This window comes from Microtus ochrogaster, chromosome 21, assembly GCF_000317375.1.
Source record: "Microtus ochrogaster isolate Prairie Vole_2 chromosome 21, MicOch1.0, whole genome shotgun sequence".
NCBI classification, from domain to species: Eukaryota; Metazoa; Chordata; class Mammalia; order Rodentia; family Cricetidae; genus Microtus; species Microtus ochrogaster.
The window spans coordinates 31,139,056-31,158,687 of record NC_022022.1 but is presented as its reverse complement, the minus strand read 5'-3'; the positions used below and the strand labels follow the sequence as shown (position 1 = coordinate 31,158,687).

At 41.8% G+C, this 19,632-nt stretch overlaps 1 protein-coding gene across 2 annotated transcripts in view; it reads right to left on the bottom strand.

Annotated features, from left to right (window-relative positions):
• Nucleotides 1–19,632, bottom strand: part of Ppp3ca (protein phosphatase 3 catalytic subunit alpha) — a 294,299-nt gene that overhangs the window by 142,923 nt on the left and 131,744 nt on the right. For both annotated transcript variants that reach the window (XM_005357327.3, XM_005357328.3), the window contains exon 2: nt 13,242–13,442. In XM_005357327.3, coding sequence (XP_005357384.1) covers nt 13,242–13,442 — 201 coding nt within the window. The remainder of the gene's footprint in view (nt 1–13,241; nt 13,443–19,632) is intronic.

The following is a 19,632-nucleotide window of genomic DNA, read 5'->3' as shown; positions in this document are numbered from 1 at the left end:
TATATATATATATATATTCCAAATAAATAAAAGTTTTCATGATTAACTTTGAATCAAAAGAAAAAATATCTTTTTCTAAAGATTTTATGTGTGTCCTTGTTTGGGGACTTACACATGCAAATATCTGTGAAGGTCAGAAGAGGGGATTGGGTCCCTTCAAGCAGGAGTTATAGGTAGTTGTGAGTCATCTCCTGTGGCTGTTGGAAACCCAACTCTGGTCCTCTGGACAAACAGGAAGCCTTCTTAACCACTGAGAAACCTCTCTAAACACCAGGAAATAAAAGAAAATCTTAAAAATTACTTTAGAGAGATTAAAGTGGATGATCCTGCATTATGCAAATTACCTTCCAGGTGTCAGTTCTCAAATACTTGTAATCTGTGATCTCAGAGGATCTGGCAAGAATACGCAGAAAATAGTTCATCATCCTTTGTAGCCGAACTGCTTCAAAACAATTCAACAAATAAAATAGAAACACATTAACATAAAAGACATATACTGCAATGAAAAGCTTAGAGAAAATCAGGTCTTTTACAAGTCTATGAACATTTGGTGATTAGGATTGGGCCCAGGAAAGACACACCATCAAGATGCCAAGTCTTTACGTAAAAAATTATGAGAAGACATATTCAGGTATGAACAACACAATAGGATTCTATCAACTACAATCATTAGGCTGTCTGTCAAATTAAAAATAAAGAGTGATAATTAGAAGCAAGTGTCTCATGTGAAATAAAAACGTAAGATATATGTTAAGGTGTCATGTGATAGGAGTATTTACTCATCACAAGTTACCCCACTGAAGTGTGACACGGCCTTCATCTTCCCTTACATAAAAAATAAGATGAGAATGCCTATCCAAGACCTCTAAGTTTTCAAACCAATAGATAAACACGTTGTTGACACAGAAGTGAAATCAAATCAAGAAGTATTTCGCAGATGCAGGCATGGGGATAGTTCAGGAGGTTTTCTTTGTAAAGGTTTATTTACATGGATGTTCCCTTAGGAACTTCTAGCCAGGTTAAGAGACAAAATATCATAAGATAAATATTAAATAATGTGGGTATACATAGTAAAACACTATGAGAACTGGGGTGGAGCAAAGACCTTGCTGTTTGAGGGTTTCAGGAAATCTCAGAGGACATAAGACTTAAGCCTGCTCTTGAAAATATATAGAGTTCATATGGAGGGGAGATGTGTACCAAGTAATGGAAATTCCCTGACACTCATTGTTCATAAAATGGACAATGGGGCATTTTCCCTCTGGAAACCAGTAGGGTTTGCAGCAGGGACTTGCTGTAGCTATTGCTGGGTAGGAATGTAACAGTTTGTAGTGGAGATAGCAGAGGTTTTATATTTTAGTTAGAATACTGGTTCTGGAATTCACAACAAAGACCCAGATATAACTGGGCTCAAATATGCATTAAAAAGATCATTTATTTGAATCAACAGTAATTTGGGTGATGTGGCTCTTAGTCTACTGGATGTATGAAATCTGACTCACGGCTAGAATGGTATCTTCAGCTCCTACCACTTCAAACATATTGGCAAAAAAGGGAAAGAGAGATGGGAAAGGCATTTTAATTTGGCTTAGTTGCATATATGCAAAGTAATATATACCATTTTTACTTGAATTCCCTTGACTGAAATTTAGTCCATCTGCTGAGGACAGCTATAAAGTAGCCTGGGCCCACACTCAGCCTTCAATGAAGCAGCCCTGTGAATAGTTGAGAAAATACAAGACCTGGAGAATTTAAGTTGAGAGGCAGCAATCACATATAGTTAACTCAGTCTGATGGAACAGCAATTCATGGTGTCCTCTATGGAAAAATGTATCAAAAATTCTATTTACCTTAACTCTTCTTGACATCTTAAAATCAAAGGACTATTGGAACTAAGCATACATCAAAACTAAATATGAATACCATAAAAACTTGTTAAAACTAATACAGAATACAATTTACTATTTAGGTTATATACTATTAAAACCTGCACTGTATTTCCATCATGGGCAATACACTGTCTTCTGTCATGATGCAAGTATTGCTATTTGATGATGTGTGAAGAAAGAAGACAAAAGTTGCTGCCTTTTGGGCGGGGTCTCTCTTTCTTGTCTTTGCTGTTGTGCTGTATACTCCAAGCTACTGGTCTGTGAGCATCTGGGTGATTCTCTGTCTCTAGCCCTTACCTTGGAATACAGATGTACACCACCACATCTGGTTTCTTATGTGCATTCCTAAGATCAAACTTGGGTCATCAGGCGTCAGCAGATAGCACCTTTACCCACTTAACCAAATCCCCAGGCCTTGCTTTACATCTTTAAAAAAATAGGTAATTAATTAATATATTTTCCAGGGAGAGGGAGGAGACAGGCACACACTAATGTAGTGCTTAGTGGATGTTTGGGGAAAGAAAAGAGGAAAACATCCAGTTTGGAGTCCTCCCTTCGCTAGATGGCTGCACTGCACCAAGGGTAACTCAAAGAATTTCAGGTTTGCTTTCAAATGAGTCCCATATCTCTTACATGTTATAAATCTGAACCTTAAAAATCAGGTCATGTGGGTCATGGACGGGGGAGGGGGGGAAGAATTTACCTTTAAAATATTACTTGACTTTGTAAATATATGTCTGTCTTAAATTTCTCATGTATAAAAATGGACACCTAGTGGGTTAATATTGGGCTCACTTATTGTTTAAAATAAAACCTGAAAAATCAGCTATTATCTGAAAGTGGTTCATACTGTTTCACAGCACAGAAAAGAATAAAAGCATATTAGAGGTCAATCAATGCACATTATTTTGACGTACAATCTCTTAACCTACAATTTATTTTCTCCAGCTGTACTTTTGATATTTGTATAATACTATCTTATTCAAAGACTTACTGACATATCTTAAAACTAACACAGATATTAATATAAAGACAGGCCAAGCTTTCTAGAAACTCTTGAAAGAGCTGACCCCTGGGTCATGAGAGCTGAAGAGCTGGCCTGCCCCACACAGGCTGCAGCACTGGGGAGCGTGGGCCCTGCACCTCACTGGGCAGCACACTGGAGCTGACCCTGTTGGCAGGAGTGATGGTGAGCTGGCCCCAAGCTTATGACAGCAGAGGAGCTGACCTCTCCCACCCCCTCCATCCGCCATGTGGTGGCATGGGTGAGGGAAAGATGCCTAAAAATTGCACACTTTTGCAAGTTTATTACTTGTGATTTAAAAATATTTAATACCTAATTTTTTGGGGGGGATTTTTCGAGACAGGGTTTAGATTTCATAGTTTTATTTTTCATTTTGTTCCTTCAAACTGATATCCTGACATTATCATCAATGCTCATGACTTTTTTTTTTTTTTTATTAAACTTAACTCACTTGGCATGAAGACAGTCATGACAGCTGTGGCCCCGAGAACCTATCTACACTCTTTTTCACGCCATACCCATCTTGGTCTTCCCTTATATCTCAAAGGAATTCCAAAATTCACATGGTTCTGATTAATGTAACTAAATGGCCTATGCTATAAAGCACTAAACAAGGGAACAGATCGACGGGTTGACATTTCAGCTTCATGGCAATGACCAGAGGCAGGAGAGAAGAAGCACTCCTGGTAAGAGAGCCATTCCTGGTGGGGCATTTACTTCATCTGTGCCACAGCCGTATCGTCTCTAAACCTAAGCTGCTGGTGTGGATTAGCAAAAATGATGACTTACCCAGACACCACATCAGGCAGGGGAAAAGAGAGTTTCACGCTGTCATAGCCAAGAAACAACAGGTGATCTGCACCACAGTGGTGGAATCCCACATCTTACTGAGTTTACCGTACTGTAGCTAACAACAACCATACACATATATGTGATGAGCTGGCTAGGCCAGTTTAATGTGTGAGTATCAGAAAAGGCCACAGTGAGACAGGGGGAAAAAACAACAATAGATTAGGTTATGTCTATACTAAGAAGTTAACTGGCCATAAATTATTTTTCAAAAGCAAAACAAATGGGGGGGGAGTGGACATTTTTACTGTTTCCTTAGTTGAGAGTCTCAACCTGAAGGGGTATTTTATATCAAAAATGAGGACAATTTCACCTAGCTTTGATCTATATTTAATAAGTTAAGACTAAGCTAAGCCCCCTCCCACTTTGAGGGCATTAATATTTAAAACATGCCCCTCCCGGCCACTGTCAATCAATTAGAGCATTGGTTGTGACATTAAAAGACTGTTCCACCTTTCTATATAGCCAGCTGTTTCAGGATGGTGGCATGTTTGGTCAAACTGTGAACATGAGCCTTGGGCAGCACTTCTTTGGCTGTGAAGTGAGTCCCTTGCTCAAGAAGATGACGTGTAGGGTATCATGATGGTGGCTAAGGTCCAGCTACGGTGTTTTTGTTAGCCTGTTTAACTTTGCCTTGATTATGACATTACAGAAGACCAAAGCAAATGTGCCTATCCCTCTGAGAAAGGAGTTGGCAAAGGGAAATAACAAACTTTGTATGTCATTTCAACCACTTTTCATAAGCAATAAGAGACATAGGTTTCTGATGACAAGGCCCAGCTAAACCTATCATGTGCCAGCCATAGATGGTATCTCAGATCAGATGGCACGCTCACAGGTCAGCCTTAATAATGCCTTCTAAAGTGGAATTAGGTTCATGTACTATAAATAGATTTGTGTATTTTTTATTAAATTGTGTGTGTGTGTGTGTGTGTGTGTGTGTGTGTGTGGTAGCAATATGGGAGGAACACGGAGGACAATATTTGAGAGTTGGTTCTCTCCTTTTCGCCATGTGGGCCCCAGGAATCAGACTCAGGCAGAAAGAGCTCGTATTTGCCCAGTCATCTCAGGGGCCTCAGGGGCCCCCAAAAGGAGTTTTAAATATCATAATAGTGATCACAAAACCCGAAAGGAACCAAAAGGAACATTTTCTTTAAGAAAAATATTATCTCATATACAACAAAAAAAAGTATGATTCTGACAAGAGGGGTAGCATAAATAAAAGGATCATATTAGCATTCATTCTTATAAAGGAGCTCATTAAGTACGGTGATCCAAATTCAGGAAGTCAAATCCAGTCTGTTCTCTCTTGTGCATGGAATCCTAGCCTATAAAGTAATACATGTATACGTTTTACATAGATAACTTATACCTACATATATGGAATTTATGCCTATATTTTTATATACATATATATATATGGGTATGTACATGTGCATATACAATCACACATATCCACATATGTAAGTTTTGGTGAGACTTAAAATTATTGAAAATAAACCAAAAGAATAAAAATCAGTGGTGAAGAGAAGAGAATGATGGGGAAAGGACACACATGTCATGAAAGAGGTACGAAGAATATAAGAATATATATGGGGAGAATATAAGAAGGTGTCAGGATAGTCGGGGCGATGGAGGGGAAAGAGAATCTCAGAACACACACTTATTTGAAAATGCCATAATAACAACTAATGTCTTGTATGTTAATTGAAAAAAATTAAGTAGAAAAAGAATTGATCACTAAGGAAAACTTATTTTACGCTAGACTACATGTAATATTTCCCTTCCCGATAGGCCTCATTTTACTCTCTCACGGCGTTTTGTGACAGTAACTAAGAAAAATAGGTCCTTCAGAAGCTGGGAGTATTAAGAAACAACAACAACAGTAACAAGAAATTCTCTGAAGGGAAGACAACAGGACAGAAGTCACAGAGCCCTGGTGACCAAACTCTAGATCTGAAGGAGTCCAATCCAATGACACACCCTTGTCTCCGGGGCTGACGTGTGCCCTGATGCTCAATGGGCAGAGATAAACCACAGAGGAACTGATTGGACAGTAAGCCTGAGTCAAAGAGTTCCCATGTCAACAGTTTGGAGATCTCATTCAGAATATTAAGGAGTATGTTATAATTCTATAAAAAGGACACGATTATTCCCTGGGTGTGATCACCACCATCACAAAACATCACACCCTTGTTTCTCCAAAAATATTTCATGCCAATTCTTCATATGTTAAAAGTCACCAGCCTGGTCTACAGAAGGAATTCCAGGACAGGGTCCAAAGTTACAGAGAAACCCTGTCTTGAAAAACCACAAACAAGTCACAAAGTAATACTTTTTGTCTCTTTGTCTCTGTATATCTTCTCAGATAGAGATTTACAGAGACACACAAAGAGAGAGAGAGAGAGAGAGAGAGAGAGAGAGAGAGAGAGAGAGAGAGCGCTACAGGGATCCTTTAGATTTCACATATAGAAGAGAATACAGGGTTTCTTTAAAGCTCTTGTACCTTCCCTGACAGATGGATGAAGCTCTCACAATGCTCTCTGTGCCCTGATGCTGCATCACAGGGCAAAGGACATTCAATGATGCTGCTAAGAAAATACAGAAAAAGGGCCTCAACACCCATGATGCAACGAGGGCCAGGACACACTTGCATACATGATTTCTCTCTGACAGTAGATTTGCCATGTTCATGACACACATAGAAATAAATGCTAACTTTCTTAAGTAACATATCTGATAAACCAAGTTTAAAGTATTAAAGCAATTGCTCCAAATTTTAATATTTATCTCTTTCCTACTAAGCCACTAATTAACCTTTTTTCCTTTTTTTTTTAGAAATGACCTCTGATATTGGGGACATGGTTCACTGATAAGGGCACTTGCTGCTCATCCATAGGACATCAATTTCATTCCTAGCACCCCCATGAGCTGGCCCTGGAAATCCAGCTCCAAGGGATCTGACACCCTTTCCTGGCCTCTGCAGGCATCTACAGAACGGTGGTACTCACACACAAACGCACACGCATGCACGCGCAAACCTCCCCAAACCGTCTGCTCTATGAGGGCCAGTAGGTGATTCTGATCCAGTCATATACACATGCACACACATGTGCGCTCACACGCACACACATACACACATGCATACACACATGTATACACATGCACACACTCATTCACATAACATGCACGTTCATATGGACATAAACTTAAAAAAAGACCTTAGTATGTCAAACTTCCAAATTACAGCATTAAGACCAAGATTAATAAATTGGGGGGGGGGGTGTCAGAAATAGGGAAGAGAATAAAAGGATTCCTACTGTTTAAATTATTGATATTTAACTGCTGTCTAAATATTGAAATGACTGACATACACAGAAATACACACCCTGAGGTCCCCATATGGTTCCATTATGCTATTATTATAATTTATTATGTGCAAACCAGCCAACTATTTACATTAAAGCTATTCTGAAATAGAACACTCTCAATGCAGAGTAACTGTGAGGCTGAGACCTACAGACAAGAGCCAGGGCAAAGCAAGATCTTCAGCTATGAGACCCCAGCCTATTATTAAAACCAAGTCCCACAATGCAGCTCTTTGTCCAGAGCATCATTATGACCGTGGCATACTCAAAGTCTCGGTTCCATAATTTAGCCCTCCCCAAACCATATGCTCTATGAGGGCCAGTGGGTGATTCTGATCCACATTTTCCTTTGGAAAAGCTAACTGAGTTTCTTTCAGCACTTCTTTGTCACTTGTTCAACAAAAGGTCAATGGTGTTAAGACCAAGAAATAAAAAGATGGGCGTAATCAGCTTTACCATTGTGTGTGTGTGTGTATGTGCGCACTCGTGTGTGCGTGTGTGTGCTTGTGTGTGTGTGTGTGTGTCTGTGCGTGTGTGTGTGCGTTGCCTCCAATAGGCCAGAGCAGAACTACACTGACTTGCCTGCACTGGGCCTGGTACCAAGAGTAGGCTTAGAGCTGCAATGGGAGCCCTGAAAATCAGGCCACTGAACCTGCATGTGGACAGAAAGCCCCAGAGGTAATATTCTGTCCCCATGTAAACTAAGGCTATGCTGCTTCACGGTGACAAACGATAGCAGGGGAAGAATAAACACTGATCTTTTAGGTCCTACTAGGAATGCGATCCCCACTTAGCTCTCCCCAGAGTCCCAGGCAAGGGGAATTCTAATTGACGTCAGCTGCTTCAAGGGAAGGGATACTGTGACCTTAAACTTGGCCCCAGGTCCACTCTCGCATCCAGGAACAGAGCCAGAGGGTTCTCCTGGCAACTGCCTGACGTGCTAAATGGCAGGCCTAGCCACTGAGGGAATCCTGACCTGCACCAGAGACAAGTCTCCCACTGCAGGAAGCACACAAACTGGAGAGACTAGCAGTTTGCCCAGACGATGCTGGCCTATCCCTTCCGCCCTAAAAGCAGAAACTGGGATCTAAATCCACTAGGGAGAAGTGGAAGTTCCTCCATTGCCTTGGAGTACTCTAAGTCAAAAGGAAAATCAGACAAGAACGTATGACCTACCAGGAGAAATACAGTGCACTGGGTCTTCGTATGAACAATCTTACCTCCGTCAGGATTCCTTTTATGGATACTTGTTTGTAAAACACAAATTAAATATTAGTTTGAAAGTCAACATAAACAATCACTCTTTAAAAAGGCTCTGTAATGAAAAAAAAAATCAGAGCCATTCTCCTTCCTCTGGCAAAATCAGGAAGTAGAAAGGGTGGCTGACCACTCTCTCCCCCTGGCTCGTCCCTGCACACCCTCCATATCCCTTTTGGGATGCCAGCTTTGCTTTGAACCCTGCTCCAACACATCTCTTGCTGGCCTATTTCCTGCTGCCAATACAACACTGACCCAGATCACGCTACACCTCTGTCCCTTGCCCACCCAAACCAAACTACGAGTTTCTATGAACATAGCTTGCTATGATACAAGGTTATGCTGTTATTGGCTAGCCAGAAGTCTACTCCACAGCCTTTTCGTACAGTAAAACGACATAGGGACTGAGTCACACATCAGATAAGCTGCCACACTTTCTGAGTTCTTCCTACAGTTATTTTCTGGTGTCTATAACATTATCCGACTCCTCTCCTATAGCTCTTACAAATGACAACGTGACACCTGCGGTGTGCTTTGTTTGCATCCTTGAAGGTCCCTGGCAGTCTGAACCTTCTCAAACGGTTCTAGTCCATACCTAGCACAAGTTGAGTCCCAGTTACGTGTTGTATTTTTATTTTGCTTTGTTTTAGTTCAGCTCAATGGACAGTGTCTTGGGAACTACTGCTATTAAGAAGATGAGAAAGAGATGGGCGTGGAGTTAGCTATATTAACAAATGGAGGCCACGGCCTTTAGTTTAATCAGTGCTTTGATGTGTCTATCTTTGGGCAAACACTGTTTCCTGCTAGAGCCTGTGTCCTTGAAGGACAGAAACCAGCCCTTACTCACAAAGTGCACATTCCACATCATCTATACCAGAAGTAGACGCCCAACCTATTACACTGAATGTCCAAACTGGGTAATCACACTAATATCTGGCTATATTTTTAAAAAAGGTATCACGTATATATTTGCAAAGGAACAGCAATAGAACACAACCTAACTTTCAGTAGAAAGTCAAAAGAAAAATTATTTCCTTCTTCAAATGACTCTACCAAGAAAACAGACTCTTCAAAACTTATCTTCAGTATTATTATTAGAATTTTCATTCTAATCAGACAATTTAACTTAGGAAAAGGAGCAGGGCTTTTTTTTTTTTCTTAATACCCTCCCACTCCTTTGTCTAGCTTGGGAAACCACAGAAGGGTTGCTTGCTTTCCTAAGTCTCCAGTCCAAATGGCACCCTTCAGGAAGACACAGCAGGACGCTTCCTGCCACTTCTGACTTCTCCAAAATAGAATGTACATTTTAAAAGAAGAAATACCAAATAAGCACAAACTGTGGCATATTATATAGACATTGTGTGTGTGTGTGTGTGTGTGTGTGTGTATGATCTTTACATGTGTATGGATGGATGGATGGATGGATCAATATCCAGACTTCTAATAGCCAGGACACCACTGGTTCTGGGGTTCAACCCAAATCAGCAAACAATGAGTAAACCATGGCAGATGTCAGGACCACTCTGCCCTACACAAAATGTCCGTTTTGTTAATAAAAAGCACAATAGAGATGCAAGAAAGCCAAGGACCAGCAAACACTGGATACAATATTTACAAATAAAATATTTGCCACTTGCTTTGTTTTGAGTTCTTACTGATCTTCTGTACTAAACGTGGAATTACACATATGCACATACATGTATCCATAAACATGAGATATAAACATATCACACACACAATTATATATAAATGAACCTAAGAAAAATGAAAAAATAAACACCTTAGAAATCAGGTTTCAAGCCTTTGTCTCCCCAAAACTCATTTATCTCCCCTTTTTCTTTCCTCACAGCTTCCCCCTCACCTGCTCCTTGCCTGCTTTTGTTCTCTCCTTTGCCTCTGAATTCTTTCACATGTGGCCTTTTAAAGTGGCAATCAGAACTATACAAAGAACACTTTATCATGAAATTTTTCAAGTATAAACTAAATCTACTTTGCTGATTCAATTATCTAAACAAATAAACTCTTAGTTAAAATATAAACATCTGGCCATCTCAGCTGTCCAAATAAAGTAAAATCTCAGAATACAACAACCAGATGCCATAAAACATTATCAAGTCTTAAGTCAAGACTCAGGACCCCTCTTTTTAGAAGGCTTGTTGGGAGAGGCATTCTAGATTTTGGAGTATTTGCAGGGATTGGACTGGTTGAATATCCCTAATCCAAAATCTGAAAGCTGACATGTTCTGGTTTCTTGACTGTCTGGATGGTCCCCTGTTACTCGGAGGGCTTCAGATTTGGGAGGATTCTAGATGCCAAGTAATGGCTATTTCACTTTTAATCCGAAACACGAAGCAAAGCGTCAGCATTTTCTTGAACAGCATGCCCTGCTTTTCTTTTCCAATTTCGCCCATTTTTAAGCTGCTGTTCAGAAAGTCGTGTGTTGGAGTTTGTTCCTTACTGTAGCTGCTGTGGTCTGAACACTTAGGTCTCCCCCGGATTCCTGGGTTGAAATCTAATACGCAATAGCAGAGACTCAGGGAAGGTTCATGAAAGGGGCTCTACAGTCACTGGAAATGGAATCAGTGTCTACAGACTGTGGCCACTTCCTTCTCCCATGTAAGGACACAGGCAAAGCCATTGTCTGTGAACCACGGAACAGGCCCTAACCAGGGGACATTAAATCTGTCAGCGCCATGATCTTGAACTTCTCAGGCCTTTGTATTGTGAGAAATTGACTTCTGTTGCTTATGAAAGAGTTGCCTTCGGAAACTGTTGTATAGCAGCTTAGGCAGACAAAGACATTGGCTTTCTAGTGAATTAAACATAAAAATGTTTCTCCCCTTTACCTAAATGCTATAATAAATCCTTTTTGCCCGCCCTCTTTGCCACTATTATTTTATCTTTACATTCAGAGCAAAAAGGAGTAGAGACCTCACCAAGGATACCTGCTAGAGGTTCTACAAGATCCTGCCTTCATCTCAAAAGACAAACACCCCCCCCCTAAGAAAAACTGCATCCTGCTGCACTTCTGTATTGACTACAAAGCTTTTTCTACCTCACCTAAAGTTATAGGTAACTGATTGTTGATTTCCACACATCTTCATATCTGTGTTCTGGAAACTGCTACAATGTCACCTGGAAGCTCTCTAGAGAGGCCAGGTGTGTTCTTCACAGAATCAAGGAGTGAAGGTCCATAGACTATATACAGGATTAGGTCTCACGGATAAAACCTCAGGAACCCAGTTTTTAGGCAGTCTGTGCTTTCTTCCAGGCCAAGCTAATCAAACAAGGATGGCTGAGCCATGCCAGAAACGCATTCCCCTAAACATTTATTTTACGTTCCCTTCGGGCTGTAATTATCACCTCCATCAACACCTACTGGGCTCACTGGTGAATTTAACATGAAATCTTCACTGGAAGCTGGACATTATCATGGGAAAGGAAGGAAAAGTAAACCTAATAAAATATCATGTCATTTATTCTTAATGTTGACAAATGGAATCATAAAGATATTAGCTAATGTACACACACTGTCATTAATATACAGGAGGCAATTATAATCAAGCTCTGAGATGCTTCTGCTGCTGGAAACTCTTAACCAGCCTTTAAATACTAATTTTATTTCATTTTATTTTTAGGGTTTCAGCACTGGAGAAAGCCCAGCACCATCATGTCTTTTGTATCATTACGAAGAGATAACACTGGACTCTATCTGATAATATGGAAACCAAGGTTTACTCTGATGTGCACACAGTAGGTTGATGGCTTGACTGAGTGACAACCCCAATAGAGGGCTAATACCAATAGGACAAATGCTTCCTGCTGTCTAACTGTACAGGATCATCACTGAAACTGCTAACCGAAAACCAACTGTGAATAATGTCCATTTCTTTGGACTAGGGGTCCTCAAGAAGACCTTTTCCCATTGGCAAAGGTCAATTCTGATAAGCAAGGAAACACATCGCTCTACGAACAGCCACATGCAAATATGTTCTTCAAGAACAATAGCAAAAGCATATGAGCATCCAGAAGAAGAAAAACACGAAGGTATATGAAACACTTTCAATGTCTTTCTTTCAAATATTTTGCACTGAAATGTTTTCCCTTGACAAGTTAAAAATATTTTAAAAAAAAAAAAATTCTTAACGTCACTGAAAATCAAAGCCTGCACTCTCAGCATATACACAACAGATTAAATTATCTAGGTGTTAGATGCTCTGTTTATAATAAGATTTAATTCTCATGACATAAGAGTAGCATCCTTACAGCAAAACACACATCTTTCTAAGAAGAGCGACAGAACAGACACATTCAGGAAGTAAACCCCAGGCATGAACACCATAGGAAGGAGACCACGTTGGCCTCCTTGGTCTAAGCAGTGCTTCTCATCCTCTAACGTGGGCCAGAACAACTCAGGGGACTTAAACAAAACATGGAATGCTGGGTCTGAACCTGGGGATGCTGATTCAACAGCTGTAGGGCAGAGCCTGAGAACCTACATTCTAGCAAGTTCCTGGGTGCTGAGAGCACCTTTCACTCCATTTCACTTGGACATGGCTGCCACCCCTGTGGGAGGCTGAGGATACTCTGTCTAACCTCCCTTGTGGCAGGGTTTCTGCTGACAAAACACCATCAATTAGCTGTATTTACATCACTTCTGAGATCACAGTAACTCAATTTTGCAGACAATCAGTGAAAATAAAAATGTTTCTATGCACAGACAAATCTTTAATCCCCTAGGGAAGCCCAGATGAAGTGTAAGGCACCTGAAGGCTCACTGGTGGGTAGGACCTTGATTTACTGTTCTCCACAGGGCTTGCTTGGTGCAGAGTGGCTTCCACGCCAGGGCCTTACCTGTGACTGGGGCATCAATATCCAGCAAGTTCTTTTCCTGTCGAAGAATTGAAGCACCCTCTGTGATTATTCTCAAGGCGACACTCTCTTCCAGCCTGCCCTCCTTCATGAGATGTGCTTTTAAGATATCCACACGCGGCTTCCCATCATTATCAAACACTTCCTTCGCTGTCAGCCGGTGACTTGGCGGAAACGGAACAGCTGAAAGGGGCAAAGTTGAAAGGTTACGTTAACCAACGCACGCCTACAGCAGGCAGATGCCCACCGAATAACTACTCCATCGCTAACCAGCTAGTGCTGTATTTAATGCATTCTTGAATTAAAATTCAAGCAAGAATTAAAGGATGCCTTCTTCCTTTGATTCTAGAAATAATTAGTGGCCGTGGAAAACGGCATATGGTTCTTTTCCGTCAGTACTATTGTTCACGTAGGAAAGATCCTGATTGGTTTTCTTTAATCTTTAAGGAGAAAACTTCCTGTTAGGCAATCACCGATTCCATAAATAAAAAAGGATACTAAACTTCTGCTTGTAATCCACCCCAGCAAAGATGGCTCTGCTCTGCTAGGGCCAATGGGAAGGATAAGACAACTCAGCAAGTTTGTCTATGGCCACTGAAGTGTCTTCGCTGAGCCCAACTCCAAATATTAACTATTATCCCCCACCATTACAGGGCAGAACAGAAGCTTCAAAGCAAAAGATGCGAAACGCACTGAAGCTTGAACAGGAATGTAAAATTTACGTTTGAGATTATGTCTACAACTCAGCCCACCACACATCTGCCTCACAAACTTGAAGACCTGATCTCAACTTCCAATACCCATTTCTAAGAAGCCATGAACAGTGGTGATGTGTGCTTGAAATTTCAGCCCTGGGGAGGCAGAGACAGGTAGATTCTAGGGTTCGGAGATGACTGGGCAGCCTAACCTGTGTGTCCCGGGTCCTGGTGAAAGAATAACTCTCAACATGCTAGACTGAGAGCCTACTACGGAACAACACCAGGGTCTGACCTCTGGTCTTGTGCACATATGTGCACATGTGCGCGCGCGCACACACACACACACACACACACACGCGCGCGCATTAAAAAAAAAGAGTACTGAGGTGACATTACAAAGGACGAGGAAGGAACTAGTGAGGTAGCTCAATGAGCAGAGCAATGCAGTGTAAGCAGCAGGACCTACACTAGGAATTCCAAGCACCCACAGAAAAGCCAGGCCTGCTCATTCATCTAGAACTCTTCAGGAGGAGGCAGGAAAGAAAGGCAGCTTGCTGGAGCTCAAAGGCCAAGCAATCTAGCCAAAGGGGCCAGCTCTAGGCTCAGTGAGTGACAATATCTCTCAAAAAAGTAAAGGGGAGAGGGACAGAAGACCTCTGACACTGCCCTTTGGCTCATACTAGTATGTGTGCACATATTCATGCACACGTACGTGCACTGCACACACAGATATTAATATGAACACAGACACATAATACATAGATGCATTTTTTAAAGGGGGAGATGGTGTCAGAGGAAAAAAAACAGAAAAACACCATGAAGGCAAATATTATGATTGCTTAGATAAAAGAAACAAAAAACCCAGTCCCTCTTCCATCTACCCATTGTGCATCTGTACAAGGAGCATTTCTCTCACAGATACTTCATTCTAATATCTGCCGAACACCTGCCCTAAAGCTAACATCTGCTAAACACCTGTCCTAGAGCGAACATCTGCTGAACACCTGTCACAGGCTCCCTCTGCCACCTTGTGTTCACCAAGTCCTAGAGCTAACATCTGCTGAACACCTATCCTAGAGCTAACATCTGCTGAACACCTGTCCTAGAGCTAACATCTACTGAACACCTGTCCTAGAGCTAACATCTGTTGAGCACCTGCCCCAGGATCCCTCTGCCACCACGTGTTCACCAAGTCCTAGAGCTAACACCTGCCACAGGCTCACTCTGCCACTGCGTGTTCACCAAGTCCTAAAGGTAACATCTGCTGAACATCTGCCCTAGCGCTAACATCTGCTGAACACCTGCCCCAGGACCCCTTTTCCACAGTGTGTTCACCGAGTCCTAGAGGTGCCAGGATGTTCAAAGATTCACTGTCAGGGATGATGTCATGAATTCTAACAAACAGGCCACGAGCTGCTTTAAAAGCTCACTATTTGTCTGTTTACACATGAGAACTCACTCACTGAACAACTCAGAACCATCATCAGTAGAACCTGCCTGGGCCGTAGCCACTGTGCCAGGCTCCTAAGAGCATATTCATTAAGACCATTCTCTCAGCAAAAAACATTGATTTCAAGAAAAACGAACGAGAAACCCATTCTCCTACTGCACAATATACCTCCTCAAAGAAGAAGCAAGACTTATGTAGACACATGCTAAGAAATGTGTCAATCTAACAGCCTACGCTTGATACCAGTATGAAATTGTAAACACTTAAAAAAAAAAAAAAAACAGGAGATGAACTTTTTCCTGTGGACACAGACATGGCTTTCCTCACAGATCAACTGTTACACCCATCAGACAATGCTGAGGTAATGAAGAGCCAGACAGACTCCATGGGTGAGCAGGAAAGAGGCTTTTGGTCCCAGCCCGGTGAACATGGGTATAATAAGCCTTAGCTCTGAAATCTTAGCCCTCTGACCTTGGGAGAGTTAAATAACCTCCTCTGGCTTCAGTTCCCTCGCCTGCACAGTGGGGTTATATGCATCTGCAGAGTGTTATAATAACTAAAGCAAATAGTAAGAATGGCACCTCACAGCCACAAGTGCTGTTAATTTACTCCAGGCATGGCGTAGTTAATAATATCAGACACAATGAGAAAACTGTGAGACTCATAGAGCATAAGTCCATGTGTTTATGTATCAACTCATTGAGTCCCCAGAACATTAACGTGTGGGAGAGACCTGAGGTTCAAGAGTATTAGGCACTTTGCCTGAGATAATCACCTTCTAATTTGTGTGTAAACTCACCTCCTTTAAACCGCGGCAGTCTGATGCCACGATACTCAAGTTAATAACTAAACTACACTGCTTCCCACAAAGTACTGGAGACAGCACATACTCATTAAAAAACAATCAGCAGATCACGGTTTCAAAACTGAAATCCTGAGACAAGAGGTGTTTCTTGTAGAAAATGAGTTTTTTCTGTGACAAAATAGGTTTTTTTTATATTCTAAGGGCTATATTGGACTGTTCTATAATAGAATCTGAATGCTAAAGCATAATCATTCCTCCAGGAAGAGGAAAGGAGGATACTAGGTCATGAAGCTTAGAAGTTCTCTTGCCATTTGGTGCCTGGCCCTCGCCAGTACTTCTTGACTAGATGTTTGTTAGGAAAATGTAGAGGCCTTGGGAGATAGGTCGAGCGTGGCCTGGAAGAAGCCTGAACTAGCTCAGGAGCGCCAACAGAAGGCAGGTGCTCTTTCAAGGTAGGATCCATCAGATCCACTGAGCTGCCAGTCAGACTGGCAGTGAACTGAAATCAGTGATCCCCAGGTCCCAGTGAGAGAATTCCTAGCTGAAATGACAAGGTGGCTAGTTCCTAAGGAACGACACAGAGGCTGAACTCTGCCCTAAGTGGGCACTCAAATTATGTGCACACATCCAAGGATAGACAAAGCACAGAGACATTTCAACGGCCACATTTTTGATGAGACAGCATCTCACTATCTAGTCATGCCAGTCTCGAACATACAGAGATCTGGCTGCCTCTGTCTCCCGAATGGTAAAGAGATGTGGCATGACACACGGCAACAACTACCTTTTATAACCTGAGACTTTCTGTATGTTTTGAGGTTTACAAATATCTTACTGACCATTCTACAAAGTTACTAAGTCATAAGTCAAGGGGACATCTGTTAAATAGAAGGGTGTAGAAGGGGACACTTCAAAAAGGTCCTTGGCGTAATGGCAAGAGCTGGCTTTTAAAATAAACATCATTCCCCAAGGCGAGAGTTAGGCAACTGTGAAGGTTGAAGTGGTTCTGCGAAGCTGTCAGACAGACAGACAGACACACAGGAGGGAAGGCGGGTGCCTGTCAGGCGGATGAAAGTGACGACCTCATTAAACTAATGTAGAGCAAAGCAGAAAGCTGTACAGCATCTAAGGTGCTGAGACACAAAGGAAGAAAACCTAGGACAGAGTCCTCTTTGGGATCTGACCTTCTCTCAGAGCTGGGCTCTCCTCTCTCCGTGGCCAAGATCAGCGTAACAACAGAGTTTTCCATACTTCATTGTAAACTTTTCCTATTTTATTTAGGTGTGTGTGTGTGCGCGCGCGTGCACGCGTGTGCGCAAAAAAGAGAGTATGTGCTCACAAACTCACAGAGGTCAGAGGATAATACCTTTGGGGATCTCCTTCCTCCCATGAGTGGGTTCCAGGGATTGAACTCAGGTTACCCTGCTTGGGCACCAGTGCCATTAGCCACTGGGCTTGACTGAAGTAAAGCCACCCATTCTGAGGTTTAGGTGCTGTGTCCAAACAAACTGTATCAACAGGAGGAGGGGAAAAGGAACACAGCCAATAGTAGACCGCGTTTCCCATTGGCTGAGAGGAATACTAATGTGGTCTGGCCTCTTAGCAGGTTAGACAGATGGCAAGGCCTGTGGGAGGCAAGCTGGGCTGCCATGATGCCAATCACGATACGCAGGGAGGCTGAAGGCCAGGCAGAAGTTTTCCAGCACAAAAATAAGAGTGGACTAATATTTATGTATTTGTGCACCTTTTGGCTTCACAGAAAAAAAAAAAAAAACAGCCTCACAAAGGTCACATTTATTTGCTTTCTCTCTTCACCTAGAGCCCTACATGCAGACCTGTGCCAAATGTTGAGCAAAAGCTATTTGGACCAGAGAATCCCATGTGCCTGGAAAATGTTTTTTCCCATTAACTCATTGCTCATTGTGAAAGCTCATTTCACAATGCATATATTTAGCATAATAAATATTCTAAATAATAATAATAAATAATAAACTTGCTCTCCCTCCTTCCTTTACTTTGAGTATTGCAGTCAATTGCTTTCTTTAATACGCACTGGACCCGGAGAAGTGGAGTGTCTGGGCGCTACGAAAACTTATCAACAGCAGCTGTGATTTCAGTTTGTTCTTTCTGAGAAAATTTTCTTATAATTGCCTTAAATGAGGAATAATCTTATAACGCTTCTTAGAAACATCCTAGAGAGAAATAGGAACATCCAGCTTTGTCTAACTTCATCATATCTTCGGATTGGTAACATGACAAACACTAGGTACAACGTGGGATGACTATCGTTACTAAGATAAAACTGCTTTAAGGTCATTTTGGTAGACTAGGATCATGTTCTTGTATCACAAATGGAGCGGGCCTGGTAGGTTCATTTCCAATGGCCAAGATCTAAAAGTTTCTTTTTCATTTGTTGATTCCACCAGGGCTCAGCTGTATGCTATGGAGAAAAGTTCATAAAATGGTGACAAGAGAAAATCATGGATTTCAGAGAAATATTCTGCCAAGTGACTTGTTTTTTAACCCTTAAGTGGTATCACACCTGAAAACCCAAACAAAGAAGAAAGGGCCGAAACCCAGCAAGCTTGTTTGCTCTTCCACTTCCCCAGCAAAATGCTGAGGGCATGCGGGAGACCCGACTGACTCAGCAGCTGAGGGCACATGCTGCTCCCCCAGAACACAGTTCAGTTCTCAGAATGCACATGGAGCAGCACACGACTGCATGCAACTTAAGGTCCAGAGGATCTGACCCCCTCCTCTTGAAGGTGGTGCATGAAAATGACTCACGTAGAGACAAGCAGGCTCACAGGCATACACACAAATAATAACACAAACCCCCGGGGCTTCTTCTCTGCTTTCTTTTTTATGTATAGAACATAGGAAATCACTTATCTTTAGTTGTTGCACAAGCTCTAGCTCCAAGCTAACTGGTTACCCTTCATTAAGGGCTCTTTAAAGCAAGCTAGAAAGTGTTCATTCAACACTGACCTACTAATATTGGACCAGAGTATAGTAAAATACAAACAGGGGATGAGGATACCCATCATCAAAAGGCTCTTCAGTGGTCAAACCATTGCTGTCATCAAGGCATTCTGATTCCTACAATAGTCTCTTGACCTTGAGATGGGCACAGCTCACCACAGTACTGAGAGTCATAGGTGTTTGGAGGGTGGAACCAAGACATGCTGGAAATCTACAATAAGCCCTGTATTTCGAAGATAAAGTGCGTGTTTGTGGGCCTGTGTCTTAGCTACTTCCCCATCACTGTGATAAGACACGCTGGCAGAGCAATTTAAGGGAGGAAGGTTTTATTATTTCTACTTACAATTACGAAGGGAGGCAGTCCATCCTGGCTGGGATAACATAGCAGTGTGTGTGTGTGTGTGTGTGTGTGTGTGTGTGTGTGTGTGTGTGTGTGTG